This window comes from Ambystoma mexicanum, chromosome 5p, assembly GCF_040938575.1.
Source record: "Ambystoma mexicanum isolate Mex_15411 chromosome 5p, UKY_AmexF1_1, whole genome shotgun sequence".
In the NCBI taxonomy this organism is placed as follows: domain Eukaryota; kingdom Metazoa; phylum Chordata; class Amphibia; order Caudata; family Ambystomatidae; genus Ambystoma; species Ambystoma mexicanum.
This window is the reverse complement of record NC_090930.1, coordinates 686091002-686112550: the sequence shown is the minus strand read 5'-3', so window position 1 is coordinate 686112550 and position 21549 is coordinate 686091002. Positions and strand designations below refer to the sequence as shown.

General features: G+C 41.4%; 1 protein-coding gene across 1 annotated transcript in view; it reads right to left on the bottom strand.

Annotated features, from left to right (window-relative positions):
- Positions 1-18128, bottom strand: part of CNGA2 (cyclic nucleotide gated channel subunit alpha 2) — a 379775-nt gene extending 361647 nt beyond the window's left edge. Inside the window, exon 1 of the mRNA XM_069613057.1 lies at positions 18002-18128. Within this exon, the coding sequence (XP_069469158.1) occupies positions 18002-18105 (104 nt within the window). The 5' untranslated portion in view covers positions 18106-18128. The remainder of the gene's footprint in view (positions 1-18001) is intronic.
- Between the last annotated feature and the right edge of the window lie 3421 nt (positions 18129-21549).

Below are 21549 nucleotides of genomic sequence, written 5' to 3'. Positions count from 1 at the left end.
AAGACTCTGGGTAAGTCTCTCGTAACCAGGACTAATGTCTGGCAGAGAGACTCCCAGGACCCCCTTGTCAATTTGCATATTTAAGTAACTTTGGGTCTCACCCTAAGTTACTAGGGGAATCCAGACATGGACCCCTTGCTCACTATTCTTAGAGAGGCACATCTCCTCTCTACTGATGAGGTCTAGTCTGGGGATGCTGTTGGTACTCTTGTTCAGAGGAGAATTGCCTAGCATTTCGGTGCTGGACTGCCCCAGGGCAGGACAAAGACTGATATGTTTGGGATATTTTTTCTCTGTGAAAGATAGTGAGCTAAAGACTCTGCGTAAGTCTCTCTTAACCAGGACTAATGTCTGGCAGAGAGACTCCCAGGACCCACCTTGTCAATTTGCATATTTAAGTAACTTTGGGTCTCACCCTAAATTACTAGGGGAATCCAGACGTGGACCCCTTGCTCACTATTCTTAGAGAGGTACAGCTCCTCCCTACTGATGAGGTCTAACCAGACCGAAACACGTGTCTGGGGATGCTGTTGGTACTCGTGTTCAGAGGAGAATTGCCTAGCATTTCGGTGCTGGACTGCCCCAGGGCAGGACAAAGACTGATATGTTTGGGATATTTCTTCTCTGTGAAAGATAGTGAGCTAAAGACTCTGGGTAAGTCTCTCGTAACCAGGACTAATGTCTGGCAGAGAGACTCCCAGGACCCCCCTTGTCAATTTGTATCCACAATAGGACAGCTCACAGGCCAACTTGATGTGTTCTGTACTATCAGTAACACCAGACCCCCAAGAGGAACCAAGGGTCAAAGTGATGATAGGAGGCCCATCTTTTTCGTTTCTAGTAACTACTGGAGTTAAACACTCATTTATATGAGAGGGAAAATATCTGATGACGGCAATTGCCGTGAATGCTCAAGGGTTCTCTGGAGTTACGAGTCGAGTTCCTTTTACTGATGAATTAGCAGTCTCTTTAGGAGAATGTGACATGTCTGTTCCATTGTTGTATTCATGGCAGACACAAGTTAATATTTTGGGAAGAGACTTAATGACAAAGCTTAACATGACAATTTCTTTTAACGACAAAGGCATAGTGTGTTCCACTCCTGGAATACATTAAATGATTGTGGGCAAATATGTTGCCATTTACAGGGCAAATGGCTCTGCGAGGTGTACCGATGGAGCCAGAAGTTTTTCTTTATGGGGTGAGCATTCGGTTAACATGGCTTCCTGGCTTAGTGGGAAGAACTATGAGGATACCTGATGAATTTCTGTTTAGGCCACATATAGCTATTGACGAAGAGGGGGACAAACAATACCTCAGGAATTAGATACAGCCATAGTACAAGGAGAAATGGCAATGATCGAAGGAACAGATGACGAGGGTAGACCATGGAGAACAGTGATTGCCATTGGGAAAGGGCATAGATTGACTGACGTCACTGACATGTTTAGAAATTATCCAACAGATGATGAAGTGGTGTTCTTCATGAGCATTACATATTGGATCAGAATAGAGAAGGGAGATCCCACAGCAAATGGCGATAATGCGACAGTGTCCAGTATTTTTTTATGAAGACTTGGAGAAAGTGCCAAGCACTTTATAGACTACAGGTCCTCATGATGTAGGCCTATTGAAGGGAATAGGGGAAGTTAAAATAAAGTTGAAACCAGGAGCAATTTTACCTCGAGCAGAACAGTACCCAATGTCTCGAGCTGCAGATGAGGGTATTTTTAAGACTATTTCAGCACTGATGGAACAAGGTATTCTGGTACCATCAGAATCATTGTGCAACACTGTGGTGTACCTTGTGAAGAAATCAGAGGGAGGGTTGTGGAGATTTATACAATATATGAGACCAATCAACCAGATTGTAGATGCAGAGTTTCCTTTAGTTCCTAATCCAGTGACAATACTATTCAGTATCCCAGTAGAAGCTCGATATTTCACTGTGATCGGTTTGAAAACTGCATTTTTTCACAATCCCGTTGCACAAAGACTCACAAGGCTTGACTTCATTTATGTTTCGCCAAATATGCCTGAAACATACGAGGCTGCCCCAAGGGTACTGTGAGTCTCAATCGATCTTCAACAGAGTCCTACACATGGACTTAGGCAATATTGATTTGAAAAGCACTGTGATACAGTACGTAGATGACATTTTGATTTGTAGCAGGACAGAGGATGAGTGCAGACAAGACTCGATTCAATTGATGACTATTCTAGCAGACAAGGTATACAAAGTAGCCAAAGAGAAGCTGCAGTATTGCCAGTTGATTTCACATGAGGGAAAGAAAGTGACACCTGAAAGGGCTGAGGCGATCATGAAGACTGCAAAACCACACATGGTAAAGCAGATGCAACAGTTTTTGGGACTATGTAATTATGTAAGAGCATGGGTGTTTGATTGTAGTTCATTCACAAGACCCTTTTGCAGGCTTTAAAGAAAGCACAGGTGAACAAGGAGAAAATAAAATGGACTGAGGAAATGGAGAAAGGGTTTGAAGAGTTGAAAAAAGCTATTTGTACAGCTTCTGTTTTAGGAATTCCCAATTATTCTGAGGAGTTTTTCTTATTTTCACACACAAATGGGACAGTCATGACAGCAGCACTTACACAGAGGATTACATTAGGGTACAAACCTCTGGTATATTACAGTGGGATTTGAGATCCAGTTATGAAAGGATACTTTCCTTGTGAACAGTCATTGGCAGCTGCCACGTTCGCAATTGAGAAGTCTGCAAGTATTGTAATGGGCTGCTCTGTGAAACTTTTTGTAGAACACACTCTGTTTGCCATGTTAGAAAACCCCAAAGGCACATTGACATCTCAGAGAGCTTCTGTGTATGAAGTAATAATCTCAAATCCAGTGATTAAAATTGTCAGATGTAAAATAGTGTACCCTGCCATAGTTGTAGCTAAGCCAGTGGCAGAGGGTGAGTATGTGCATGACTGCGCAAATTATGTAGAGTTTTATGATGATATATCACGCGTAAAGGAAAATGCGCTAACAGGAGGGGAAATTCTCTTTATTGATGGTTCTTTGAAAATTGATCAAACAAGTGGAGAAAGGCATTCTGGTGCTGCAGTAGCACAGCATAGAGCAAATGGAGTGTTTGAGATTGTAGCAAGAGCAAGACTACCGTTTCACTTTTTAGTGCAAGTGGCAGAATTGATAGAGCTCGGGAATCACGCAGGGCAGGATGTGACGGTGTACAGTGACTTCGCCTATGTGACATCAACCGTGCAAGCAGGCCTAGTAACTTGGCAAAGGAAGGGCTACCTCCCAGCGGACGGCACTCCAGTGCAGCACGCATCTTTACTGGACATGCTTATTAAAGCACTACAACTCCCAGTAGCTGTAGTGATAGTTAAATGCGCAGTGCATATTAAGCGAGCTGACTTTTTCTCTTGCAGGAACGAAGCTGCAGACGCAGAAGCCAAAAGGGTGCCATACTCAGCAGATATTTTAAATTTTGATACTTTGAATATTAAGGAAAAAGTGGTCACGATTATGGTAGTGAACAAAGGATTTAATCATTTACAGAGAAACCAATTAATGGAGATTCAAGGCAGTGCACCACAGGAAGAGCAGCAATTATTGAAATAAAAAAGTTGTTCTTTATCCACCACAGAAGCATTATGGCGACCGGACAGCATTGGAAAACCAGTGATACCAGTAGCCTTGTTGAGGGTAGCGCTTGAACAGCTGCTTATCACCCGCAAGTCAACGGGTTATGTCAGAGACTCAACGGTCTCCTTAAAGTGAGAATTGCCAAGCTCAAGTTAACTCTGAAGAAGGGATGGCTATATGGCCTGCCCTTAGCTTTATGTACCCTAAGGTATCAACCTGACTCGGACCATCACCTCGCTGTGGATGCAGGTCAACAGACTGCTCAAGGAGCGCAGACCTCTCCTGGAAGGTGGCATGGCAGACTGAGTGCTCAAGAGCCCCAGCATGATACAGAGTGTATACAGCGGGAAGCAAGACAGAAAGAAGCAGGAGGCTTGTGGCGAACTACAGAACGGGAACCAGCGTGATGAGGCAAAGCTTCATTGGGAGGTCCGGGCTGCGAGAGACACATCGGTGGCGGGAGCAAAGCCACAGATTGCTGCTCTGAAGACAGAGCAAGGCACCGAATGAGAGAGAGAGAGCGCTCATGGCGGCCGGAAGCCTCGCTGGACCGACCGGTGAGTCAACCTAGGAAATGGGAAACCGGGGGCAGGGGAGCATTTTACATTTGTGCGAACTTTAATGCATGCCGATCTAAAGGAAAACAAGTACTTTTGAACACCGATTTGAATGAAAGCAAGAAAGCAAGCACTTTTGAATTCCGAACTGTATGAAAAGCAAGTACTGTTGAATACTGAGCTGAATGACAGCAGTTTTGTGGAATTGTATGCTGCTATGGAACTGTGCAGTTTGAGAGAACAAGCATTGGCAAGAGCGATACGAATATGTGAAAGTGCAACAAGTGAATAGTGGCAAAGCAAGCAATGAGAAAGAATTATGAAGATGTGAAATGAGAAGAAATCAGGCACCACTCTAGAGTTGAAACAGTGTCAACGTGCATATAAGGAAGAATAGGCAAGACAGGTGTGTCGGTTGCGTGACCTGTAAAGGGTGGACTGTGTGGTTCGACAGCTGTGCCTATACCGAGGACATTTACCTATGAGAAAGCCACTTAAAATACTTGCAAAGAAGATTGTGATTGAATATAAAGAAAAGTTGGTAAGAACTGAAATTAAGGAACTGTACTTTGTGATCTTGGTAAAAGATAACCAAACCAGGAGAGCTGGAAAGTATAACAAAGAACTGTGTTGTGAAAGACTTGAACGCTTGAGGAAGGGAACCCCTTTGCATTGTGAACTATTTGAACTTTGGGGAATGGAAGCTCTGAACTTTTATCTGAACACTTCTCATTTTGACGCTGACATCCCTACACATTATATACAAATAGATGTGAGGGCAAGCATATGTTTTGGACACAGACAGACTTTTACTTTGGACTTCCTGATGCAGACCATACTTAGTTTATTATGGTAAGGAAATCCTACCTTAGTGTAGGGCAAGATATGTCTTTTTTCAAACCTTGTTTCTGCTAATAAAAGTTTCTAAACCATACTTTAAATTCAGTTGTCTGTGTCTTCTTCATGACGCCTTCACAGACCCCATGATTATGATTAATTCAAAACCTTCCAGCTGTCACCATTTTGTTTTGCTTTACACTATGATTGAGACAAATCTGACACAGAAGGAAGAAACGGGAAACAGGATTTCGCTTGCTACGTCACTGCCTACTGAAAACACCATCTTGCCAGCAATCCAGACAGTGCAAACAATATTGTATTTCAAGAAGGAACTAAACCGCTTACTCTTTAGTCAATGCCTAGATGCCACCTAGGCCCCATGTGTTCCTGCATCACCTCCCACCCCCATGGCCCGAACATCCTGTGCCATATATTGTAAACCTCCCTCCTTACCTCATTTGGTCCTCATTTGGTACCCCCAATGACATGTACAGCACTTTGTTGTTGTGTAGCTTGGTTTGCGCTATATAACAACCAAATACAATCACATTTTGACTCTGGAAACTGTAAGGCATCAGTAGTAAGACTCAGGCACAGTGGCATCTTAGGTTTTGGTTATGAACTTTTTTTGTCAAAATAACAAGAGGGGTTGGGGACATCCTAGCTATCCCTAACTCTATGAGGGGTTTCCTTACCTCAAAGAAACTAAGGAAGGTCTGTGTCAGCATGTTAAACAAACAAAGAGTGCTCAGTTCTGTGTCCAAAACCCTAAACCGACTCTTACATTCTAAAGTAAATACAAGTTGGAAATGGGGATTTCTTTGAGCTATCAACGTATAGCTTAGTCTTGAAGTAGCAAACATAAGGGTCTAAGGTGCACAAACAGAAATAAAAGAAAGTTCCACCAATAAAGTGCTACCCTTCCTCTAGATTTGTTCTAGTGACCTTGATGCTATTTTCTCAAACTTCTCGCATAGTTCTCTTGAATCCTTATAGGGGCATGAGTCTTCCCTTATCTGATACACCCCTTGAGCTCTCTCAATCCTTCTTCCTTTCCCTGGTATACTCTCCTGCCAGTGTATTGCTACTTGTTCCTGAAAAAGGGGGATGAACCTTCCCTTTTTATCCTTTTTCCTTGTTATCCCCAGTTTACTCGCCTGCCAGGGCGTCATAACTTTCTTGCTTGGGTGTGAGTCCCAGACTCACTGGTTGCCTAGTTCACTAACCTGCCATGGCTTTGCTGTTCTTTTCTTCACCTTCTCATTTATCCAGCTTACAACAATGTTCCAATATCAGGTCAGCAAACCTTTCTTACTTTCATTGCCTTTGCGTTTGCTTTTGCCTTTAACACTGTTATACTTGCAATGATTTCACTGTCTTCACTCAGGTATACTTGCACTGCCTGTACTTCGGCTCTTTCTCTCAACAAGCTTTGTATTGGTAATACTTGCACTGCCTTTACTTAGGCTCTTTTTCTCAACAATGATCGTATTGATAATGCTTGCAGTGGCTTCACTTAGTCTTGTACCTTTAACAATGTTTGTATCAGTAATATTCACTATGCCTTTATGCTCATTCCCACAACAACGTCGATATCTGTAATTTTCCAGTTGCGGATGGCGTCTTTAACATTCCTTGTGTTTCCCCAGCGTCTGCGGGCTCAGTCCATTGACTGATCTTGCACTCTGGTGCGTTGTTCGCTTCCCACTTCACATTCCTCTGACTTTGGCAGCTTCTCCAGGTCTGGCTGAACTGCACATCGTGCCTGTTGGCCTTTGCACTGTGCTCTGCAGCCTGTTTGCCTTCTGTGTCTTCCACAGTGTCAGCACACGTGAGGTGCCTCTCTAGTTTCTGGATCTCTCGTTTTGCTGAATTTAGTTTGTTTCCTGTGTTGCTTATAAATGTCGTGCAATCTCCAATGACTAAAATGCAGTGTGGGTTTACCGTGCCCAGTCAGTTCTATGTTATTTCATTGACAGCAATTTTTTCAATTGGTTTTTAAAAAAAAATTCTTTAGCTGCAAAAACCCATCAAAAACGTTATTTTTTAAATTTTTAGATGGGTTCCCCAACCCTCTCTCCCCTATCATTTTTTAAACTATTTTCGACCCCCAACCCTTTATATGCCCTTTCCCACCCCTGACCTCTATATTTTTGGATGGGTTTTTTCAGCAACAAATCTTCATTAAAAACCAGTTGAAACAATAGCTGTCATTGAAAGGACATTGTACGGTTCAGTCATCCTCATTACTCCATCTCTCTTCCTCATCTCAGTACCCAAAAAGGTGGGAGTGAGGTTTTGGGCTAGAAAAACCTGGGAAATCAGTTTTTCTATTACTATAGGTCAGTGTGCAGGAGTGTTGGTCGTGTGGAGGTACTGCCTGTAATCACTGTGGAACTGTTTCCTGAAACGTGGATTGTGCAGCACTCGAGCCCATTGTTTGAGAGGAGGAGCTTGTCATGACCAACTATTCAAACGACTGCTCCCGACGCGGAGTGTCGCAGAGTGTGCAGGAGTGTTGGTTGTGTTGCTCGAGGTGCCTGGGCTGCAAGGCTACAAAGGCTGAAAACAGGGAATTATGGCTGACCGTTTGCCTACAAAGAAAACTGGCTTTATCTCTAGCGCTTACAGCAGCCAGGCTGAGATTTGAAGCCTTGCTGGCCCTGTTCTTGCCCCCCCTACTCCCTCTACCGCTACTGCTGACTTGCCTGAAACTCACCCTCTAACTCGGCAACAGCGACGTTGCTTATCAGCGAGATCAGAGGAAAGGACCACCGTTGCCGCACCTCATCCAACTGTAAGTGCAGCTGCGTGTCGCGCCAGGCTATGTAGCTCCACTGCGTCCACTGTTAACGATGTTTTCCTAGACTGCATTTCCGGTGGCCCTGTGTCCATGACAAATGGAAGCTCACAAACTGCCTTTAATGAATCCAGCAAACCTGCTGAATCTCATGCTGCGACACAGAACGATAATAGCTATGTTCCTAAAGTGCTGAGTCCAAACAACCTAGAAGATGTACCTTGAATTCTAATGTGCTTGACTCTTCATTCACACCCAATGTCTTACATCCGAGAATACCGTCACTTCGCGTCCTTGCGTGGTGCGTGGCTGACTCACTATCCACTTTGGACACTGCAAAAAGGAGTGTTACAAAAATGAGGTATCATGAAACTTAACGTATACACCTGCGAAAGCAACTTTGAAAAAAGCCCCAATATCACTGAGAAATCTATAGGTGTATGCACACATGTAATTCAGGAAACTATAGATATCACTCTAAACAGTGAAAATAGCACAAATAAATAAGTCTTTGGACTGACGATTGAAAATGAATGCTCCCTAAACATAAGCCTATCTACAGCTACTCTTGGGAGTGCGCAAATTGAAAGTGAAATGAGCACCTCCGAATTACGGAGGCGAAACTCTGTTGCTATTGCTGACAAGTTTCTGCGTGATTTGACTGTGTTAAACTCTAAAATAGGGAGACAACAAACACCTGGAACTGAACCTGAATCTGAACACAATACAATTGTAAACTTGACAGGGGGTCACAAATTACAACTAACAGAAACAGTTCAGGAATTGCAGAGAATGGAGGAGAAGCTGCATTCACATCCGAGTGAAACTCCTCCGATGTCTCGATCAAAGCGAAAGAGGGCTGAATCTAGTAGCAAACATTATGTGAGCTACTCACAAAAAAGACACTTATCAAAAATATCTACACGACAGAAAGGAATTCCAACTGTAAGAGAAAATCACTCTTCTGCCTCATCTGACAGCTCAGTCTCTGATTCTTCATATGTCACGCAAGAAAGTAACATTCCAAGAAGACGTGATCTATATCATGATATGAAGCAGAATGGCGGAAGATGAAATAGAAGCTTCTTCAGAAACCTTGTTGATCAACTGATTAAGGACTTAAATCATTTAATAATGGCTTCCTTGACAATCTCAATGGCACCCTTCACAAAACTCTATGAACAATTAAATGAAAACCGAAAAGATCAGAATACGTTGATTGCCCTCTTAAACACAAAAATTATGTCAGTAGAACAAGAAATAGCAATAAATAAACAGGCATTGTTGATTGAAAGCAATATATCAGATGTGAGCTCAAACGTCATGATGGAACAAATTAAAAACAGCGCAGATGATAAGCGTCTATTAGCTGAAGTTGCTTGCGAGGCATTAGCACTACTGAAATCAAGAAGGTTTGACAATGAACCAACTGCAAGAAGAGCTGCAGTAATACCGGGTGGAAAGTTGGTGGGTTTCCACTTTGTGCATGATGACATCCGAGCAAATCGAAATGATGGGCCAACTGTTACAACCAATAATGTAACAATTGATCGCAGAGATGACTTACAATCTGGTGGAGAAACCAGTGACACTGCAATTTAAAAAAACAACTGTTTGTCTAAACTTAATGAGAATATTAATAACCAGCAGAAAAGAGACGTATAAAAAAATCCCAGAAATAGCGAGTTAAAGCTGATGAAATTGCTATCCCCTCAACTTCAGCAAATGGGGATGGAATCGTGGGAAACCCGGATGTTTCCGGAAGACTGTCTATCCCCTCAACCGCAGCGAATGCTGATGGATTTGTGGGAAACCCGGACGTCTCCGGAAGCCTGCCTATTCCAACTGATAGCTTTTTACAGGCCGTAGAGCAAAAAAGCTCTAATGAACAAAGTATCTCAACGGAAAGTGTATTATACTCCATCATTAATTCTACGCTCAACGAGATAAATAAAAAAACGGCCACTAACAATGCGTCTGTAAAGAAAACTAAAAACCAAAAAAGGGGGGCGTATGACTCAAAGGAACAATTCCCCATCCTTTCTATGGAATATTAAAGCATTCAATGCCAGGGCTCTATTGGATAACACACAGCAAAAGCCAAGTAATAAGCCAGGGGTCTCAGTCGCTGTATCCAGTGTCACCAATGAAACTACAAAAGATGAGAATAAAAGCTCTTCTAATGCACAATACATATCGATTGATTTAATGGCTATGTCAACATATGACACAAGTGAAGGTGATTCTGAAGATGAAAACTCACACCCTGACCCTGAGATGGTGTTCGAGGAAGAACCGCGAAACCACCCCAGTCTTAGTCCTCCGATTGTAAAAATTATAGATCAGGGCTCAAGTGGCAGAAGATGCTACATTGTGAGAGCTGAAGATCTGCAAAACCGTGAAACACAAGAAAATACATCTGAGGCCGATAATGTCAGAATTTTTCTTACCCTGGATGAGAAGAGAGCTAAAATTGAGCTAAAATTGAAGCAATCCATGCTACCAAAGTACAATCTGCACCAATCTGCACCAACAAATTCCGAAAGTGTGTCCTCAAAAAGACTGACCGTGCAAGACCAGGAATGTGTTAAGATTGATGCATTGCGATCCAATAAAGTGACATTTGATCCAACCAAACGTAGTAGCTGGAAAAGAAACGGTTGGTGTATGAGAAAGATGGACTCATACTAAACAGGAAAAACGTCCTCAGACTGTTGCGTCATATCCCACATCTGAGGACTATGGTTTCTGAGGACATCAGAACTGTGGAATTTGAAGATGAAAACAAACATGATTGTGTAGTTCTGCATATTGCTTCTGATATTATACGAGATATATTAATGAATGCAACACCTCTCCTAAATTGTCTTGGATTTGACATAACTGAAATCTATGAGAGAAAGGCGGTCCTAATGTCTAGCGATCATGATGTGATCCATACCTTCACAGTCCCTGAAAGCGGACACATAATGAACTTAACAACTAAAGAGAAACTATCTACTAAAACAGTTAATGATAATCTCAGTGAAGAATGCTCAACTTGGTCATCCGACAAGGACATGATAAAAATTACAGTGACCAAGAAAAAACAGGCCGGGGCTAACGATATTTCATCAAGGAATAACGTAGCAGAGGACGCCAATGAACAAGAATGGAACTCGGTAGCGAAAACTTTAAATAGAGAGAATGACAGCTAGTGCCAACTTACCCATGAGGAGGAAGGTTTCTATATCAGTTCATGGAACACCAGAGGACATGTACACCTATTTAATGAAAACTCGGCAGTGCTACAGAGCGCGGACATTCTGTGTTTACACGAAACATGGCTCCAGAAAAACCTGCTTGCTGCAGGATATGAGACTGCAATAAACCCTGCTATAAAAGGTCTGAAAGGCCGTCCAACGTCCGGACTACTTATGCTGGTAAAAACGGACAGTGGTGCTTGGACACTATATGTGGACAATTTCTCCCAATATATTCAAGTCGTTAATATCCAGCTTCCAACGCATCTGAAAAAAATAGGTAAAAATCTAACTTTGATCAACATCTACTGGCAATATGATGCGATAAGATGGGAACATTTCATTAAGCAGGTTTCAGGCATTATAACTGACATCTCTGAGAAAGATGCAGATGCAAACATCTTAACCTGTGGAGATCTCAATATAGATTGCTTTCCTATGATTAATACTTATGGCATAAAACAAAAAAGAACAAGGAACAGCTGTCAAGCTGCAAAAGTGTGGCTAAATGAAATGAATGTATGGAACCTGATAATGCTAAATGGAAACACCATAGGTGATGTGCCTGCACAATCTACCTGGAAGAGACAACAACAAGCTTCAATGATTGATTACATGTTTGTTTCAGAAAGAATAACAAAGCAAGTTAAAACCTTATGTGTTTTAAAGATGATGATTAGCGACCATAATATGCTTAAGTTCGATATAGCCACAGATAATTTTGGCACCAGAAGGAATGAGATGGCTGATCACCTTCTAGTTGAGCCTGGACGGAATCGACTATGACTAGATGGAGCCAAAATTGATACCCTGATAAAATCATTACGGAGAGAACAAGATGAAGAATGGATATAATATCCCACGCTACTTGATCTCTATCGTGAGATACATGTTTATAAGAGCAAACCGGATTTTAAAAGCCTGCATGTGTGGGATTTTGAAATAGCTAAAAAGAAGAAAGAACTAAACAAAGCATTAACAAAATGCAAAACCTACATCTGGCAGAGCTGCAATGTATGATTAAACGAGAAAAGCAAAGCTACAAAAACTGTCTAATTAGTCACAAATCTATCATACTACAACATGACGCAGAACTTATAACGAAGTTACTTGCAAATAAAAAAACAAGCGTATTCTGGAGATACTTGAATCAAACAACAGCTCCGCAAGGTGCGTTAATATGTAATACAGTGTCCGAGAAAAGATGGGTTGATCACTACACCGAAATATTCATAACCCCAGAAGTCAGCACTGACACGCAACGGATTCCAGAATGTGAGTGGGCAATTAAGATTGACGAAGATGACATTGCACGAAACATCATGAGACTCAGTACCTCTAGAGCTGCAGGCCTGGATGTGCTCACAAATTATCTTCTCAAACAACATCTGGAATGCTGGACCGAATTCTGTAGTGTATTGTTTGGAACAGTCTTGCAGAAGTGGAAAATCCCAACATCTTGGAGGAGCGCAATCATGGTTCCCATATTTAAGAAAGGCCTTCGATATGAACCAAAGAACTATTGCCCGATTGTGCTCCTCGATGTGGTAGGTAAGATCTTTGCCACCCAACTACAAGCCCATCTACTAAAGTGGATTCAAGATTCCCTTAGATATGACATACATCAATCAGGATTCGTATAAGGTGTTGATTGTAGCCTGAATTTAACAATCATACATTTCTTGAAAATGGAAGCTATACGACAAAAGAAAAAAATGTATGTGGCCTTCATCGACTTATCAAACACATTTCACAGTGTCAACCGCAAACTGCTATGGTCAAAGCTCACTAAATGGAAATGTCCAGAGAAGTTACTATGCCCAATCAGAGATCTTCATTCTGCAACTGGAATCAGGATCAGACTTGACAACGTTGGAACCCTAAGCACACCAATTAAATCTAACTGTGGTGTAAAGCAGAGATGCCCAGTTGCAGCAGCCTTGTTCTGTTTGTTTCTCTCTGACATCGGAGACACGTTGGGATCTGTCAGCTCATTTCCTCCAAACATTCATGGTAAAGAAATAATCTGGCTACTCTATGCAGATGATATAGTCCTGTTGGACTTGACTCCTATTGGTCTAAAACGAAAACTGTTTGCGTTACAAAGTTACATTACTGAGAATAACCTAAACGTCAATCCAGCTAAGTCGGAAGTTCTGATATTACAAGACTTAACACAAATGAAAAAAAACAAAAAACAATGATCCATGGTGGCTGAATAATGAACCCTTGAACTGTGTGAAAAAAGTCAAGTACCTTGGAATGTGGTTAAATAGCAACTTGAACGACGCTCCTTGGGTAGACAATGCAAAACAAAAATTTAAACAACTGGCTTGTCAAGGGGCAATAATAAACAGGAAATACGGAAAACTTTCCTTAAAACCAGTGATTGCCCACTACAACCAAAAAGCAGTGCCTATGCTAATTCATGTAGCCAAATGTGCATTTGGAGCCCCCTCCTCTTTATGGCCACAGCTAGAAAACCTTTATTGGAGGCGTATACTAAATCTTCGCAAAGGCCTTACAGTAACGTGTCTGCGATATGCGCTGGGCCTAGTGTCAATTAATGCGCGAGTACTCTGGAATATGCTATCTACATATAGGAAGACCATTGTACATAAGCGAGTACAACAGTTTGACCTTTTAGCTTGTTTAGGGAAAGGGAGTGCTGATTCAATTCTGACCAAATGGTTTCTTGCTTATGAGAAACACTTAGGAGCTAAATACTGATTGTGAAACCGTGAAAAACAACCCAAACCAAGTGAAAAAAAAGCTTTGGGGTCTAGACTGGTGCACTACCGTAGACAGCAGGAATCGATACAAATTGATGGAAGATGCCGTAAAAGAAGGAAAAGGTTGAAACAATCTGCCGCAATACTTGGAAAAATCATCAAATATAATCCATCAAAGGACTTTGTTGAAGTTCCGCCTTCATCTGTTTGATACAGAAATAAGCCTAAATCTCAGACACAGAAAACATGACGTGAATCAAATCTGTCAATTTTGTAAAAACCATCTAGAAACTCTAAAGCATCTAACTTTGCATTGCCCTGGGCTAAGATCATCGAGAACAACACATCTAGGACACATGATAGAGAAAAAAACATCACTAAGTGGAGAAGACTGGTGGATGATGTTTTCTAATGCTACAAACAAAGATGCGAATGCGTTAACAAATTTTCTGTGTGAGATGAACTTAATGTTAACAGCAACTAATGAGACAAACTAAATTCCTGAAATCAATTGAATTTGTTTTGGACAGATGTTTAATGTATTTCTTTTTTCTGTTGTATATTTTTTAAAAAGTTTGTATAAACTAAATTTAAATTTTTTTAAAAGAAAATGACTATACGTCATGCATGAATATTGCAAAGGTACATACATGACTGTCACTGAAAAGTATAACGGAAGGGTTATCTTGACTTAGTCTCTATCTGTCTCCCTGGAGCTTGTCATCTCCCATGTGGTCCTCCTGCAGATACCACCCTCAGGGTCTGAGTCAGGTAGCTGCCTCCACATAAGAGAGGCTTCCTTCCAGGGAATCAGTGACGAGGTTGTCAGATTCATCACAAAACCCATTCCCAATAAGGGCCCTTTATGTTGGATTACCACTTTGCATTGCTCTACATTTTAACTCCTAAAATAAACTTTTTGCGAAACCCTGCAACCCTCTGGGTGACACATATAGTGTTAGAAATGGGATATAACAGACCCTGTAGCACAATGCTTGACCCTATTTCTTTGTCTAACCACCTAGGGGGAGTGAAAGCACATCAAGATAGATTGGCTTTTTGAAACTTAGGTTTGGGAGGTCTCTGATGGAGTCAGATGGCTCAGTGAATTACCCATGCCACTTTCACAATAGAAGGAGTTCATTCCAACACAGATCCCTCCTCTAGTTGTAGAGGTGTACACATCTAAACAGATCACATGGTAAGGGGGCAAGAAAGAAGCAACCAGAGAAAATGTATCAGAAATTAAGGTTGTCATATGCCCATCCAGTCTACAGCCTAATCGCTGAGGCACAAGACACAAATCCGTCCCGCTCACTGTCATCTTTCAAGTCTTGAGATCAGGGGGAGCTTTCTAGCTCAGGAGAGTCTAGTTCCACAGAAATTAATTGAAAAAGGCACTACCTTATGGGCCCTCAGAGGAAAATCCTGGAGCCAAAAGGAAATCCATCCCTGAGTTAAATTAAGTACATTCCTTGAGTTAACCCCTTTCTTATCAGGCCTAGAACCCCTATTAGTGAAATAAAGGCAGAAATGTCAATAAGGCGTCTGCTGAAATAGCTGCTAGACATCAACTGGGTGCTAAGAAATGCCCTAATGAGTCAAGAACTTAGACCAGTAGTTTTCAACCGTGGAATGGTGGGCTAAATTCATCCCATTGTTGTACAATGATATATGTCTGGAGAAGACACTGATGCATTTTTATTACTAGTTCTGAGAGAGTACCAGAAGTGGCCAGTTGGGCCCATGACTGATAGACCTAATATATTGCTTCTTTCGTCATGTTGGGGGCTTAAAGCATGGTACAAAATGTTAAATCCATAGGGACTACTTTATGCAGACATCAAGCAGGGAGCAATAGAGCCTGTGAGTCATAACCCTGAGTTCTAGTGTTAAAAACCCCAGGAGATCGAACTTTATTCAAGGGAATCTTCATATCCACTATCCTATTGAATCAAAGAAACCATTAATGCATGTTTATGTGTCAGAGGCCTGTGAGAAAATAAGGAACTACTGGTGTCACTGTCACAGCAATGCACTATTTCCTGCCCTACCTACTCCTAGCATTGAAGCAGTTATATCAGCTGAATTTGAAGGAGGCTATTCAAACCACCAGTGCCTGCCAATCAACATACCCACCCAGTATAACATGTATTGTGGGGAACCTAGATGCACCAGGCCTTGTTTACAGTCTGAACCTATAGGTTGCTGCCACTACAAACACTGGGAGAGGGTGGCATGAGATTCAGTCAACCTCTTGCCTATTCCCCAGAATAGCCCCCTGAATATTAATCCTGTGGGAGGAACATGTCATAGTGCACACACCTCTCCCGATCTTTAAGACTGAGGAGGCCATGGACGCAAGTTACAGGTTTCCCAGCGAAAATCCAAGCCAAGATGACCGGATCCACATGGATAGACAGAAAATAAGGAAATCGATGAAATGGAGGAATACCATTTGAAAAATGTTGCCAAATGCCTAGTGGGGGGAATACATCAAATCTGTACAAGTTGGCAATACTACAGCCTGGGCCTTTTTGGATTCAGAATACAGAAAAATAGCCATACTCGCTGATTGGGTTTCCCACATATAATCATTAAAAAAAGGTCAAATGTGCACATGCCGACCAAGGGGCACACCTGTAGGCTGCCCTAACTATGAGCATAAATGCAACCTCTGTCCCCATTGAGGTGGGCATTCTGCAAGGTCTTTCCGAAGAAGTAGTTCTAGGCATGGAAACTGTTTTTCCCAAATGAATTGGAACAACTTGTGACAAAACCTTAACCTCTCCCTTGTCCCAAAAATGTGCAAAAGTCTATGCAGATAGCATACACCATTCATGGTTAAAGAGGGAGCCTAGGTTTCATGAATGCTAGAGAAGCCAAACCAGGCCTGGTTTACCAAACAGAATTCTCTGTCCTTCGAGGGACCGCAGGCAGCAGGCATTGCGCTTGACATCATAGAAACAAAGCAAACTCTCTGGGAATGATGATGGACTGAAATTGCAGGCCAACATTACTCTACCTCCTGACACCAAGATGGCGGACGAAGTATTTGATTGATTGAGCTGTGTGATGGGAAATCAGTAAGTGACTCAAACCTGCTGAGCGTGCAAGCGGGTAGCAATGGGGAGCAGGTGACACTGACTTGTAAAGCCAAAAATCTGGGAATCTATCATGATTCCACGATGAGTCTAAAATACTGTTAATTTTCAGCAGTTACTTGGAACTGAGGAATGTATTTGTTTCTACAGAACCCACCGCCCTCATTCATCTGCCATGCTAGTAAACCAATGTAGTATTACACTGCTACTCATTCATGATCTTGGAAAAACAGAGGTAAGACACACTTGTGGGCACATTTTCACCCCAATTGCCTGTTCTTTCTGCAATATGTTAAGCGTCTCAGTGTAGCATTGTGTCTCACAATCCACGTATTAGTACTCATTTTAAGCATTTTTTTTAATGACCATTGGTTTTTATTAACGATTTCGAAAGAACATAAAAAAAGTTGCCAGCATGCACAAAACACTTAGGACGTTAATGACATGTCTTTCTTTCCAGCATTGAGCCACCTTTTACACATATAGGGATTATATGAAGTCTACCTGGAGAGGTGTCAAAATATAGTGTTGACAAAGTGCAAATGACTTAAAATGCTGGAATCTGGCTAATTTATTGGCACGCACATCTCTCAGATTGGTGCCTCTCTACACTAGTTCCATAGGTGCCAGCACGAAACCTAGGATTGCTCTATTGGTCCTCAAGAGCCATATTCAGCTTTCTTTACTCAATGTAATAAATAAGTTGTACCTAATACACTAGATTTAATCCTGCATTCAAGCAAACAAAATCTCCAAACCTGTGCACATTTCAAAATGGACTCCAGAGAGGTTTGTTCCTTTATAGTTAAGTAAGTCAAAGTGTAGCATGCAGACCACCTTTATGCATCCCCGCAATCCTTTGCCACCATGGCATATTCACGCTTGTCAAGACTGTTGCCAATTTTGTTTAGCACAATGTGCCAATATTGAAAGCATATGATCTAATTCACAACTATGAACGGATAAACCAGAATAGCTAAAGCTACGGTTGGGTATTCCTGACAGCAGCTTTGTACAGTGCAGAAGCTGTTTCCTTGAGTCTCCTGGGATCCTAGACTGAAAGCAGCTTGGATACAATCTCATGTGGTGTCTGACCTGCTTGTGCTGTTTTCTGTTCTTTCTGGGTCCTCCTCTGTGTTGGTTTTGGCAGACAGCCTGGGGTTGGATGGAGAATTCTTCGGAATGTTTATCTGCCCCATCGTGCTCCATGTGAGATCTCACCCAGCGGAACCAGGAATCTAAATTTTTTAAAAAAGGACATACTTAATATCAAGTCTGATGTAAGAGTTTATCGTAATCCTTGTGCAGTTGAACCTGAGGCTGCAAGCTCACAATAGGCAATAAAACCCATAAAACACACGCAGCAGTGATAGCATCTGGATTTGTACATACATATAATTGTAGATTGGTATGTATTGCATTTTGGAATGTCTTACAGCGAAGGCTTCCAAATGTCATCCTAGAAAACGAGGATCTATTTGAAAACTGCACAATTTTTATTGTGAATTACCAAAATGTCGAATTTCTCCCCCCCTTTTCACCCCATGTATATGTGGGTGGAGACCCCCAAATCCCCACCCCACTCCACATGTAATATTGACTTTGCCTCACCCCCACATGCATATGGGATGAAATTGGGATGTCAGAATTCAACATTTTTGCATTCACGGTAAATGTATGCGCAGTGATTGTTATATACCGAAAACGAGAGCCAAGCTCGAGTTTTCCATCATGTCACCCATGGGATCTGGAAAGCACCTCTCTGTTCAAAACTCCCTATCTACACATTTATTTTGTCTATGGAGGAGTTTTTGCTGCAGTTGCCAGTAAATGTCAACTTATTTTACAGCGGAAAAGTGAGCACTGCTGTTGCAGTGCCAGGTCAGCTGGCTCTTGCGAGCTGTGATTACTGGCTGCCGATGGGAGCATCAACAGGTGACATGGAACGGACTGTGATGGGGGAGCTGATCCTTTTAGGAATCACTTGGTAGAGTTCATTTTTGGAGGCATGTCAGGCATCAGTAGAAGCTTTTCCCTATTGCTGTGACACCATGCTAGAGCTAAATTTACTTTCAAACTGCTGTGGTGACAAGGATGATGAGTAAAGTTCATTATTATCACATAATTCATAGACAAATTAGAGATACGGTGTGTTATGGGAGCACTCCTCTTAATCCATGACATATTCAGTTATTTGAAAGTTCTGTGATGCTCATCATATAATTTCAATCGAAAATATAAATGGAGGTAGTTTTCAACCAGGCAGACGAAGTACCTAAGGAAAACATTCAAGAAATCACCCACCATCACACACACAATCAGTCTGAGTAATTTATAGGAAATTGGAGCATTGGAGTTCTCTCATTGAACCCATGTCAGAATACATAGATTTGCATTCAGCCCCTTTTGTTTTGGAACTCTTGGCTCACATTCAGGATAGCAAGGATACATTGACTTTTGGATAGTCTGTGGCCTCAAAGCTATACTTGGGTTGCATTAGATGCCACCAGTTCATATACTTCTGTAGATCCTATATCAGCGGCATATGTGTACTGAGTTTGTTTTTTAATCCATAAGAGCCAGATACCACAGGCATTTTAGAGAATGAGTATGATACATTTTGCATTAAATAACACTTTTGCATCGCCATCAGCTGTTTAAACTTAAATTGCAGGCTCTGTGGATTTATTCAGTGTCCAGTGACAGCGAAGGAGAATATCATACTGGGTATTCCTTAGTAGTACTGCTCGCAAACAACTGTTGCAAATATTTGTCAATTTTTCTTCTGAGCAAGAACTATATAATTAATTTACCATTTTGCCTTTAAAGAACAATATATTTGTATAGAAACACTGACTTGTATATAATTTGGTAACTGATATTCTGTACTCCTTCTTGGAATTATTAATACATTCTTTTAAAATATGGAGTTATTATTACATGTTATCTGTCCCTTTTAATTGTCTTACATTTCTTCATATTGTGGTAGTAGGAATGACTTATGTGCATTGTTTAATTGCTATCATTAATTATATGTGACATTGCATCAATATTGTTATATATTAAAACATTTTGAATAAACATTTTTTATTTGAGGGAGGATATATTTGGCAATTGAGGGGAACTATGATGGGTTCCAGGTTTGCTCCTACTTATGGCAACCTCTTCATGGATTTGTAAGAGAGGGAAACACCTGGAATGACCACATCATGCATCTCCACTAACATGTGGCCTTTGGGGGGAGATTTACAGATGTCATTCACGATTGTGATCTGGGATGGTGGATGGTATAAGTTTGATCCATGTCTCGCTCTCCTGAATAGAAATTCCAATAATGTACCTTTCACAATCGGATAAGTAGAGAACGCATCACATTTCTATAAGTGCAAATATATGTGGGCAATAATGTACTGAACATTAGTACCCAGGGAATCTGGCCCTATCAATTAGCTTCTCCGGTATGCAGGCTTTATTTACAGTTGATTGCTGCATTCAAACTCATGCATCCCTTCTCCACTTCTTCCGGGCTGCCCGTTGCCCTCTTCCCCCTGCACTTCTGTACCTGTTTACAAAGCTCTTCACAGGACCCCTCATATGAACCCAGCATCCTACCTCTTGCCTGCACCCCCCTGATAAGGCCACTGAAATGAAAGTGAGGCTCCGCTGAAAGCAGTGTTCCATTTCTATGGTGGCCATTTTTTTTCTTTTTTTTAATTCTGACTCCACATGTTGCATGTTTGCTGCAGCCCATGTTTTCACCCTTAAACTCCCTTTTAGCACACTGGGAGTTTGCCCTGGGGTGCTAAAAGCAAACTTATTTCAGTCCACAAGCCATACTGGGTGGTAATAACCCATGACCCTTTTTAAAAGCTCTTACTATGCTGTGGCCTATAACATGGGACACAGGGCTGATATCACCATGTAGGCCCCATAGAACAAGTAATTGTAACCTAAGTACATTGCATAGAAAGCCAACCGCTGTCAGTGCAATTCCTCATGGTGACAGTGCTGCAGTGCAGCATGCTAAAATGCTTAGATTATAGAGCATATGCAGGGAAGAAACCTGCTTTGTACATGGCGTAGGACCAGCAGTGTAGAGTATTAGAAGTAGGGAAGATAGCAGAGAAACACCTATGTATGCAATAAATTAAGACTCAAAGAGAAAGTCTTCCAACATCGAAAGTGAAGAGTGATGATAAGTATATGATGTTATTACAAAAGTTAATTGGTGCAGCAAATACATTTCAGGCAGTTTGAATACATTGTGGCCCTTCATGCATTCAAGAAATCACCCACCATCAAGTACAAAATCCGACTGAGTAATTTATAGAAAATTGGAGCATTGGAGTATGGTTGGTTAACACAGCCAACGTGGGTTTCCTACAAAGGTATGCAATGTGCACATACCACAGAAGGAACTATTTTAAACAGGTTTTACAATTTTCACAAAGCATATAAATGCTTCAATTCTGTAAACAAAAGAACCTTAACACACATCACAGTTAGAAGTATATGCGCATTCACAAGATGTACCACATCACATTGTGGCATCATTTTGAAATCATGTATTTTTTATTAGTGATATCGATTAAAAATATATTATTGTTTTAAGGTGTAACAAGATGTTAGAAGCATTTGAACGT